Source organism: Dasypus novemcinctus, chromosome 21, assembly GCF_030445035.2.
Source record: "Dasypus novemcinctus isolate mDasNov1 chromosome 21, mDasNov1.1.hap2, whole genome shotgun sequence".
Lineage (NCBI taxonomy): Eukaryota > Metazoa > Chordata > Mammalia > Cingulata > Dasypodidae > Dasypus > Dasypus novemcinctus.
Genome location: NC_080693.1, coordinates 55,308,478 through 55,319,649, shown reverse-complemented (window position 1 = coordinate 55,319,649; position 11,172 = coordinate 55,308,478). Strand labels below are relative to the sequence as shown.

General features: G+C 59.5%; 1 protein-coding gene across 4 annotated transcripts in view; it reads left to right on the top strand.

The window, feature by feature from the left end:
* Positions 1–267: 267 nt before the first annotated feature.
* The window catches only part of ITGA3 (integrin subunit alpha 3), a 31,097-nt gene continuing 20,192 nt past the window's right edge, over positions 268–11,172 (top strand). The window contains exons 1-4 of one of the 4 annotated variants that reach the window (XM_071210603.1): positions 268–422; positions 1,586–1,793; positions 8,574–8,701; positions 9,005–9,084. In XM_071210603.1, coding sequence (XP_071066704.1) covers positions 1,588–1,793; positions 8,574–8,701; positions 9,005–9,084 — 414 coding nt within the window. In that variant the 5' untranslated portion in view covers positions 268–422; positions 1,586–1,587. The other 3 variants (XM_058284012.2, XM_058284010.2, XM_071210604.1) reach the window with 3 other exon arrangements.

Sequence of the window (11,172 nt, the reverse complement as noted above, 5' to 3'; positions counted from 1 at the left end):
TTCTCCTTATTATTGCAAATTCCCAGAGATAAGGGCTCTAAAATGAACTTGGAGAGCACTGAGGGCTGGACTCCTAGACCAAATTAAGAATGTACATTTAGCCTAGAAAAAAGAATGTTCAGGGAAAATGGGTCTTTGTGCTGCAATAAAAGAAATCTGAGTTAGACTCGAGAAAGCACACAGTGGCCTCCTGCGGGTTCCTTCCAGTTTGATTATTTTGCGGATAAATAGACCTTTGGGCTCCGCCCACCTATTACCACCGGCCCCGCCCACCTGCCGCCTTCCGGCCCACCCTCCAGTCACCTGTGGGGACCTCAGCATCTCCACCCACTCTCCAGACGCCCAGTCCAAACCTCAGGGGGAGGACTGCCCTTGGGATTCGGCTGGGCTGGGACCTGAAGGCAGGAGTGGGTGAGAAATAGGTACGGTCTGGGCCCAGCTCCCAGCAGGGCAGAGCGTGCTAAGGAGAAGGGACTCGTTTCCATACCGATGAGTTTACAAGGGATGCTAGAAGGCGCAGCCCTTGGGGGAAAATGCTTTCTTGTTGCTTATTACAGTTAGTGATGTTTGGTTATTACGATGTTGCCAGCGCTGAGTTTCTGTTGGCTTTGCCGAGGGGCTATTCCCAAATCGGATTCGGGTGGGTGGGGGCAGGTGGGCAGGAAAAATCAATCTCGACGAGGACAGCCGAGGGGCTAGGTGCAAAGAGGAACGCCCAGAGACCGCTAGCCATCGCTCAGGGATGCAGCGCCGCGTGGGAGAGTCCGGCATTCCAGCCCGCCGCGCGTGCACTTGGGCTCCCGGGCGCGCCGCGCCGGGGCTGCCCAGCATGGCCGGTGGAGGTGGCTGCGCCTGGAACGTCCTTTCCAGCGGCGGTAGCCGCCGCGGCAAAGCTGCCGGGCAAATCCCACCCCCGGCCCCGCCCGTCGAGTCCATTTTGCTTGAGAGGCGAAGCTTCCCGGGCGAAGCGAGGGGCGGAGAGGGAAATGCAAGCCTTTGGGGGCTCCCGACAGGTGTTTGGGGGAGAGGGCGGAGCTGGGGCAGGGAGGATGAGAAGGGAGGGGCGGTGCTGCCCCTTTAAGAGGCGGCGGCCGAGCCGGGCCCTTCTCTCTTTCCCCGGAAGGAAAGCGGAGCCGGGGCTGGGCGCGCAAGGTGGGGAGGTGCGGGGCAGGGCGTGGGGAGGCGGGGCGCGCGCGGGGGACCCCTCCCTCCCGTCCTTGTTGCGGTCCGCCGGTCGGCCGCCCCAGGTCCGCCGCCGAGCCCGGATCCAAGGCGACAGCGCAGCCAAGGGGGCGCGGCTGGGACGAGCTCGGGGGCCGGGGGCCCGAGACGGGGAGACAGTGACCCGGTGGCGGGGGAGGCGGGAGAGTAGACCCGCGGGTCGCGGAGGAGGGTCGGGGAGCGCTGACCCTGAGCGGCGGTGAAACTGACCAGGGCTGGGAACCAGAAACTGGTTACCGCGGTGCGGCGCAACGACGCGGAGGGCCCGAGTGGCCCGGGAGGCGCGAGGAGCAGGTGAACAGGTCCTCTCTCCCAGGCGCGGCCCTCACGCGCTCTTGCCCCGGCCCCCACCCCCGGCTTGCAGTCATGGGCCCGGGTCCCCGCCGCGCGCCGCGCGCCCCGCGCCGGATGCTCTGCGCGCTGGCCTTGATGGTGGCCGCCGGCGGCCGCGTCGCCTCCGCCTTCAACCTGGACACCCGATTCCTGGTGGTGAAGGAGGCCGGGAATCCGGGCAGCCTCTTTGGCTACTCCGTCGCCCTCCATCGGCAGACCCAGGGGGAGCAGCGCTACCTGTGAGTGAGACTGGCAGCGGTGGGGTGGGAAAGCGGGGGCGCGGGCGGATCCTTAACTGAGCCGGAGCGAGCCCTGGGCGCGCTGGCTGCCAGCCGCGCTGCCGCCCGCCGCTCTCGCTTAGGGAAGACGAAAGGGGCGGCGACCGGGGTAGCCCTCCCGCGGGGACTCAGCGGGAAGCGCAGGGATTGGGCGTGGGGTGGGGGCAGTAGTCGCCGGCAAGTGCTGGCCAGGCCAGAAACTGCGAAGCCCCTCTGGCCTTTAGACCGCTCCTGAGTTCCCGTTGCCCGAGCCCCCTCGCATTCTATGAACCGAGTCTCTAGCACTAGCCTCTTCTTTCCAGGCTAGAGCTGGGGGGAAATTACAAGAAAAACCCCCAGCGGATCTCCCCCCGCACCCACTTCCATGCCAGGGGAGAACCCCGTGGGCACCTGCATTTAAGCCTGCCCCTTACACCTCGCTTTTAGTCCGTGCCCACGCCAGCCACTCCCTCTGCAGAGCCAGGCTGGACCAACCTCCTCAGCCGCTTGGCGGTTGGAGGGTGAGGTGATGGGGAGTCTGGGCTGTTGGGACTCTCCAGGCCCTCACTCTGACCCCTTGAGGGTGAGGGGAGCAGATGAGAGGAGAGGGGATGTCCCAGCTCCCGCTTGGTCTCCTGCCCCCCCGGCTCCCTCAACCAGACATCTTTCCCCGCATTCCACAGATGCATGTTGAATCTTCAACCCTGAGTGTGTTTGTTTTGGTTTGAAGAGGGAAATGTGTTTTTCTCTTTCTTCTGTTCTCCTTTCCCAACAGCTGCAAGGAGGAGGAGGGGGAGGAGCTAGGACTACAGAAGGAGGGGAAGGAGATTGCATCCAGCTGCCTAGTCCCCACCACCACCACTGCTATCCCCCCCCCCCAAACAGGTCCAGGTCATGTCCACGTTTCAGAGATTTTTCTGTCATAGGCTCAGAGGGTGCTGAGACTGACAGTTGGGGAGGAGGGTGACTCGGGGAGGTGAGGTTGCTGAAGGAGGGACACTAGTTAGAACAGGTCTGGCAGACTTCATCTTCCGCTACCTTTTTGGCCTGGCAGGTGACTGCCGCCACCTGGCCCTGTACAAGAGGATGTGGTCAGGTCAGGGGTGCATTGAAATTCCTCCCAGGTCTGACTGGGGTCTGCAGAAACTTGAGGAAGTGTCCAAACTTGAGAAACTTGAGGAGTGTCCAAAGTCCAACCTCTGCCACAGTTTGGCCCCTGCCCTACTGGCCCAGCCCCTGCCCAGCCCTCCTACCTGGACGTGGCCGTCTGCAGAGGCTTCTGCAGGCACTGGGGCCACCACATGCTTCCCAGCCTGGCCCAGCAGCTGTGATCTGGCCTTAGCCCACCCTCTGTCTTTTGGAGGCCCCAAGTGATCATCAGCACACGTGTTTTATATTGGTGCTCCTTCTACCCCAGCCCAGAGAGAGTTTTGGATTTAATACTGAATCTGCATTATATAAGGCAACGGAATGTAAAAAGAAGATCAGATTGGGAAGCAAGAAACCTGAGTGGGAATGATTCTGCACACACACACACTTTTACAATGAGACTTGAGCAGGATATTTCCCTTTTCTCTTCCTTGGGCCAGTTTTCCCCCAAAGAGGGGTTGGATGTGGCCGGGTAGGTCCCTCCCTACACCTGCTGTCCTGTGAGGGGCAGCGTGGCACTGTGGAGGGAGAAGAGGCTCTGGAGTCCACTCCCTGGTCAGGGCTCAGATTCATATCTGTCACTAGTGCTTGAGCCTCCATTTCCTTATAGGTGTATTTTTATGTGTGTGTGTGTATAGGGAATCAACACACCTTTCTCATGGGGTGACAGTGTGGCTTTAATGAGATAATGGTGCAAAATGCTCTGCATATGCCCACTTCTCCAAGGAGCAGCTGAAGGCACTTGCGCCAAGGCCAGAACTCTGCCACGCCTCCATTACCCATGGGCCCTACCTGGATAGTGGAGGAGAGGTGTTCTACTTTCCTTCCCAGGGGGCTGAGATGACACCAGGCCTGCCAAGAGCCCAGATAGTTCCAAAGCTGATGGGGTGGTGCCTTGTCCACCTCTGAGAGGCAGACAGTTCTAGATAGAGTTCTGGGTTCCCCTCTAGGGTATCCTCAGTCTTTCCAAGGGGTGGGTCCAGATCTTGGCTCACATCAGTAAATTTTGCCACTTTGCCCTTCAGGAGAGCCAGCTGGGCCAGCTGGGCTTAGCTGCAGCCAGCTGTGTGGCCAGATGTGAGCAGCTGCCTGGGTGCGCAGCTCAGGGGGAGCTAGCAAGTCAAGCTGCAGCCTCCTCTTCATAAGCCTAAGTTCCTCTGAAAAAGGGGTAGGGCTCAGGGTCCTGGACAGGGTCTTAGCCTGGGATTCTTAGAAGGTTTTCAAGAGCTGCAGGGACCCTCGAGAGTATATGCATCATGTGTGCTGGGTACATTGTTCGGGGGGGGGGGGGGCAGGGAGAGCAGGCAAAGCTTTCATCATATTCTCAAAGAAGGCCCCGTCCAGAAATGGTTAAAAACCCTGATGCAGACTCCTTTTTGTTGCCCATCACTTTCATCTCTGGACTGGGGTTCCCCTCCTATGACGTAGGCCCCCATCTCCCAGCCTCTGGAAGTGAGGAGTGGGGCTGAGGATCCAGATGCTTTGGGCTCTTGGGGAGCTATGTGAGCACCCCTGGGGAAGGAGAGGGGCTGTTGCTCCAGGAAGTGATTGCTGCTCCCCCAGCAGCTGCTCTGTCTTTCCCTGCTGGGAATCCAGGTGTCCTGGTCTGGCCTGACCTCAGGAGCTCCAGGGAATACCTCTGGGCCCTCTCTCCCTTTTGCCTCTACCTGGAAAGGGGGGTGTCTAGGAAGCCTGGGGTGCCGGCGGCGGCGGCTCCTGGAGGATGAGGTCATATCTGAGGTAGGCAGGAGCCAGGCTTGCCCGCTGCACTCTCCCAAAACATGTTTCCTTGGGCAGGGCAGGCGCCTGGCAGCCTCCAAGGCTCGTGCCAGGCAGAAATGGGTATAGCAGTTGTGGCTGCAGGCAGAAGGCCTTCATGAATAGTATTCTTTCCTTCTGGCTTTATCCATTGACCAGTCCAGGCCAAGGGGTTTTAAAATGGGAGGAAGAATGGGACTGGAGCCTGATCCTGGAGAAAAAGAAGTCAGAAAGCCTTAGAGCTAGAGAATGGAGGAAGAGGGATGTCCATTACAGCAAGAGAGATTGAGGTTAGGTAACAGGATGAACTTCCTAAGGGGTAATGTATGCAAATAAAAAAATACTAAAGAGCCAGAGAAAGGGAGAAGAAATGAGAAAAACAGCCTTGTTCTTTTTTCTATTTGAGGCTTGGGCCAAGGTTTCTTTCTCCTATCCTCTCTCATGGTTTCCCTCCTCCAGCTTGTTGCTCTGGTTAGTGGGCTGAGTCACCAAGGGGAAGAGGGGCTGGGTGGACAGTATAAGGAGGAGTAGGGGGAGGGCAGAGAGGGCTGCCAGTTCAGCTACGACAGGAGCAGCCTCTGGGGAGAGGGTTAATTTGGGAAGCAGAGTTGGCACAGAGCAGGGTTCCGGGCATCCCTGCTTTGAACTGCCCCCATGGGAGAGAAGTGCTCCCGCCCCCCTGGGCTCAGGGCTGGAGTAGGCCCTCTCCCACCCTGCTTCCTGGCCTGGGGTCGGAGCTGGGTAGGGACTCAGGGATTAAGGCAGAGGGGTGTCCTCTCTGACACCCACCTTCACTCAGGCTCTCCCAGCTCACCACCCCAGCATCCCTGGGGTGAGAAGTCTGGGAAGTTGGAACTTACAGGCTGTTTTCCTGAGCATCCCCACCATCCCCACCCTGGGGAGCCTTCTCTTTGGGGTGAACCCACCTGGTACCCTGAATTCTCCTGGGCCCATTTCCCGGGCTTTTCCAATCCTGCTGCTTTCTTCTTGACTATTCCATTAGCTTCGAACTGCCCTGGGAGGAGTCATGGGGCAGGGATGAGAAAGCAGCCTCTGAAAGCCCGTGAGAGGTCACCTCACCCATCTCCCTGCTCCAGCCGGGGTCCTTGCTCCCACACAATGCCTTTCCCTTTCTCCAAGGCCTCCCTCCATCCAGCACCCTTCCTTACTGCCGCCTGGGAGACGGGGCGGTCTGAGAGGGACCAGCCTCTAGACCAGGTCCAGAAGGAGGTAGCAGAGGTGCTCATTTACATAGCAGTTTACACGGTATTTGCATACCAGGAAGGGCCCCCCACCCCCTGCATTCTCCCGCTGCCCTCCCTGCACGCTCACCTGGCTGTGGCTGGGTGAAGCCAGGACCCTCTGCAGACCCGCCTCCTGCTCTTAGCAGTCCTCTGGCTGGAGACCCATTGCATCCTGGGCTGGGAGCCAGAGGGCCTTAAAGGGCCTCTGAGTGGGCCAAGTAGGAGCTAAAAATACTCTAGGGGAGTGGGGGTGGGCTCCCTGTGGAATAACTGAGGAGGGAGGGGTCTGGGATGTGGGCATGAGCCCAGGGCTTGGAGGGAGCGGGGGATAGGTGGTGAGGGGGTAGATTTCAATCCATTTCCCATCCAGGCCAGCGCTGCCTGCTCGGTTTCCCAGAGGCTGAGAGGAAGGCCGGCCAGCCCCTTCCCCGCCAAGGCGAGGGAGCCTGTGAGGGCCGGGCAGCAGCAGGGGCAAAGCCTTCCATGCACCCACCGAGGCCTGGACCCTTCGCCGGCATGGGAGTCAAGCTCCGGCCCTAGACTGACTCTTGCTGCCAGCGGCCGAGCCCCACCCGCCAGGGCTAGGTGTCCTCAGGCGGTGAAGTCCCACTCAGGTCCCAGCTTCTGCTCCTCTGAACACCTAACTAGCCTGTTCTTTCCCCTCTGCTCCAGGTCCCCTAAGCTGGTGGGGCAGAAATTCCTGGGTCCTGGAGGAGGGCCTGGGGCCGTGCTAGGAGCCCCCCAGAAATCAGAGCGGTGTTTACGGTGGCCACGGGCCTCGCCGTCAAAAGCCCTTTAAATGAACCCATTTCCTCCCCCAGCAGTCCCGGAGGTCGGCAGGGTAGCCACTGTCCCCTTCAGGGATGAGGCGCTGAGGGTTCTGAGAGCGAGAGGACATTGCCGCTTGAGGCAGAACGAGGCCTGGAGCCAGGCCTGGGCGCCCAGGCTGAGACAGGCCTTTCCCACGGGCGCAGCTTCCCTCCTTCGTCGGTGGGATGCAACAGGGGCAGATGCCCATGGGTGGCCAGGCAGCAGACTCACCTCAGCACCCTCCCCAGCCAAGACAGAGGGTGACTAACCGGGCCTGGCTGCCACACTGGCCCCCTGCCATCACCCGGCTGAGGCTGTTACCACTGCTCCCGGGAGAAGCTGCTCCCTGCCTGGAGGACAAACACTTCCCCGGCTGCGAGGTGCGGGCAGAGGCCCCGCCCCCTTCCCAGCACCCACCCCCACCCCCAGGCCGTGCATTCCTGACACCCAGTGGGCGGAGGCACCCCAGGTCTCAGCTTGCCCAAGTCCAGCCCTACCCACTCCCTGCCAGGCAGGGGCTGCAGGTGGGCGTTGCTCAGCACTGCGCAGACCCTGGCAGGAGGCCCCGGGCCCAGGCTCTGCACCGGGAGCGGCGGGGCCAGGGTGCTGCGGGGGCCAAGGGCAGGGGCCCCCCGGGCCGTCAGGATTGAGGAGGGGCGTCCTCGCAGAACGCTGAGAGGCTGCGGGGAGCTGATGCAGGGACAACAAGGGATGGTAGCGCTGGGTTTTCCAAGCGTGGCACACAGTATTTAGGGAGCGTGTTAAACACGGGTGTTCTCGGCCCGGCCCCAGGTTTGATTCAGCTGGTGTGCGGCGGGCTGAGGAATTCACCGTAGCGGGAAGACCCAGGGATTCCTGACCTGGTGGTCTGACCCAGCAGATGTTATTTCGGGGCTAATCACCTCATCCCCTCAACCAGGCACCCCTCTGATATGGGTTGGGTTGCCAAGTTCCTGCTGGGGGCCAGGGGGTTCTTGCCCACCCCCACCCGCACGTCCACCAGCCTGATCTCTGCCTGGGGCGCACCCCTCCCCCTCCGCTCCATGCCTTGTGTGCCTGCCTCAAGGTGGGCGGGGGGGGTCATCACCCAGAACACGTGGGGGCCCAGGCCTCCGAGGTCCAAGTCCTCAGATGGCTTAGAGAGGAAGGATCCAGGCCTCTGACAATCACATATTCTCCCCACGGCCCCCCAGGATCTGGACCCTGGATTCCTCCAGTCCTGCTGGCTTCCCGTCCACTTCCATCTCGGAGCCCAAAGCATTCCTTCCAAATCCCAAATCTGCCCACGTCACTCCCTTGCTTGAAATTGCGCCATGGCTATCCCAAGGCCCTTCTGCCCTGGCTGCTGTCCCTCCCTGCCTCTCCTCCAGCCTGTCCCCTCCCTCCTGGCCCCCTGCCTCCACCGCGATGTCCCTGGGCCCCGGCCCTACAGGCGGGCTTTGCAGATGCCTGCGTTGCCCTGCTGGCTCACGCTTCCTGGCCCCTGCACCTGGCTACTCGTTTGCCCAAAGTGCGCTTCCTCCCCTTCTTCACCTGGTTGTCATCATCCTCTGACTCAGATGGGGTCACCTCTGTGGCTTTCCTGGCAGCTCTCCACTCCTGAATCGGGGCTGGTTTGCTCCCTGCCCTCCTCCCATGAGGCCCTGGCTGCAGGTGTCTGCTTCCTGGCCAGGGGGCCACTCATCTCCAGACGCCCAGAGCCTGGCCCAGAGCAGATGCAGGAAACACATGCTGAACAGCAAGTTGCTTGACAGGGCTGTCAGGAGTCGAGCCTGGACCCACCTGCCTCCCTGCCCCCCAGGCTCCTGGCTGGTGCCCCACGGGAGCTCGCTGTGCCCGACGGCTCCACCAATCGGACCGGTGCTGTGTACTTGTGCCCACTCACTGCCCACAAGAATGACTGTAAGCGGATGGACATCAAGGAGAAAAGTGAGCGGAAGTGGCTGGGGATCAGGGCCAGGTCAGGAGCCTGGTGGAGGGGGCAGCGCAGAGAGAATGGTCTGGAGGAGACAGGGCTGGCTTGTGCAGTTTCTAGTCACGTCTTGTCCAGCTGGGAAGAGCGAGCCCCAGAGGGGAGTAGAATCGTATGGAATTTGGAGAACTCACAATCCTGATGGACTGGGGAAAGGGGGTGGAGAGGGCGGCCCTGCTGGGGTGGAGGGTCCCTGGAGGCCCTGAGCACTGGGAGTAGGGGTGAGGTAGCCTGGCTCATGGCCCTTCTCACACCCACAGGTGACCCTGACCATCACATCATTGAGGACATGTGGCTTGGGGTGACAGTGGCCAGCCAGGGCCCTGCAGGCAGAGTCCTGGTAAGTGGGCGATCACCCTTGGCTCCCCCCTACCTCCAGCCCTCTCCCTCATCTCCAGGGGTGAGAGGCTGGGGAGGGAAACTGAGGGCAGGAGAGGTGTGTTTGCAAATGTCCGCATCAGTGGGGCCGTCTCTCTGTGCATATCGGCGGGCAGATCTCCATGCCTTGTCTCTGGCTGTGTTTCTGCAGGCGGGTGGAGCGGGGGTGGGGGGATGAGGGGAGGGGCTAAGGCTCTGGTGCTCTGCCAAGGCCGGGCACTGCCTGGGTGTCTGAATCACCACTTCCTCCCTGCCCCCACCCCGGGTGCTCACCCATCCTGGGAATGAGCTGAGGGAACTTGGGAGAGGAAAGGGCAGAGAGGGCCTCAGGCGCCTCAGCCCTGGTCTGTGCTGCTTCCTGGGAGGTGGTTTGGGGGCCACTCCCTGCTGTCAGTCGTCACCTCCTGCCGGCTTTCTTCAGTGCAGGCCCCTGCGGTCTCAATTTCTGGGTTCCAGCTGGATCATTCTTTTTTCATTTTTTTAAATTGATGTAAAATTTGCATACAATGAAAATGCACGACTTTGAAATTTCAGGGAGTTTTGACAAATGTCTACACCCGTACAACCAACACCCATTAGAGATACAGAATATTTTCACCACTCCATCAAGTTCCCTCATGCTCCCTTCCAGTCAGTCACTGCTGTGATTTCTGTTACTACCGGACACTGTTTTAAGCCCTAGGTTTTCATCATTGCCCCAAATGCCTCTTCAACGCCCTGTTTTGGGTTATCTTAGTTTGCCAAAGGGCTGTGGATGCAAAGTACCAGAAATGGGTTGCCTTTTCTAATGGGGAATTTATTAGGGTAAAAGCTTACAGTTTCAAGGCCTAAAGCAAAGCAGCATCCGAGCTTTCTCCCCGAAGTGAGCTCCCGGTGATCGTAGCACCCTGCCACGTGGCAGAGAAGACTGCAGAGCCCTGCCTTCCCCTCCCCGAGCTCAGAGCTCAGCCGTGAGCAGCCAGGCTTAGCACTTGTCACTTTCCGGGCCTCCTCTCGGGGCCTCTCTGCCTTCTGCAGCTGTAGGCGGGCCTGGAGTCTTCCCTCCCATGGCAGGATCGAAGACGGCAGCTTCCTTTCTCTCTCGAGTTTCTGCGTGTGCGTCTCTCTTTTTATCAGACCCAGGAAGAGGGCAACGTGAGTCATGCCTCGCTGACTTAGTCCAATCAAGAGTCTCACACCCACAGGAATGGAGTAGTTCAACAACATAATCTTTTTCTTTTGGGGATTCATAAAATAACTTCAAACTGCCACATAGGTGGTAGGCCTAGGATCCCATGTGAGGCTTTTTTTCCTGTTTTATTTGTTTTTTGTGGTACCAGGGCCAAGGATTGAACCCAGGACCTCGTATATGGGAAGTCAGCGTTCAACACTGAGCCACATTGAATTGACTTTTTCATGTGTTTTGCTTGTTGTTTGTTTGTTTGTTTTACGAGGCACTGGGAACCAAACCCGGGACCTCCCATGCAGAAAGCAGGTGCTCAACTGCTTGAACTACATCCACTCCCAAGGCTGGTTCTTGAGTAGTTGCCTGTCCTTTCAGCCATTCAACAAATATTCTACGGCACTTACCACGAACCAAGCACTGTTCTAGTATTAGAGACCCAGCACTGGTTCAGGACAAACTTGGGAACTACATCAGTGGACCTTCCTTCTGGAGGGTGACACGAAAACAAATGCGTCGGAAGTGGATGTGGCTCAAACAGTTGAATGCCCGCCTCCCACATGGGAGGGCCTGGGTTCGGTTCCCAGAGCCTCCTAAAGAAAACAACCAACCAGCAGAATTCGAACAAAAAATAGTGAGCAAGGAAACGAATGTGGTTCAACCAATTGGGCTCCCATCTACCATATGAGGAGGTCCAGGGTTTGGTGCCCAGGGCCTCCTGGTGGGGGAAGCTGGCCCACGCGGTGAGCTGGGCCACGTGGAGTGCTGGCCCATGCAGGAATGTCACCCCTCACAGGAGTGCCACCCTGCATGGGAATGTATCCTGCACAAGAAAGCCGCCCCATGTAGGAGTGCCGGCCAATGCAGAGAGCTGGCACAGCAAGACGA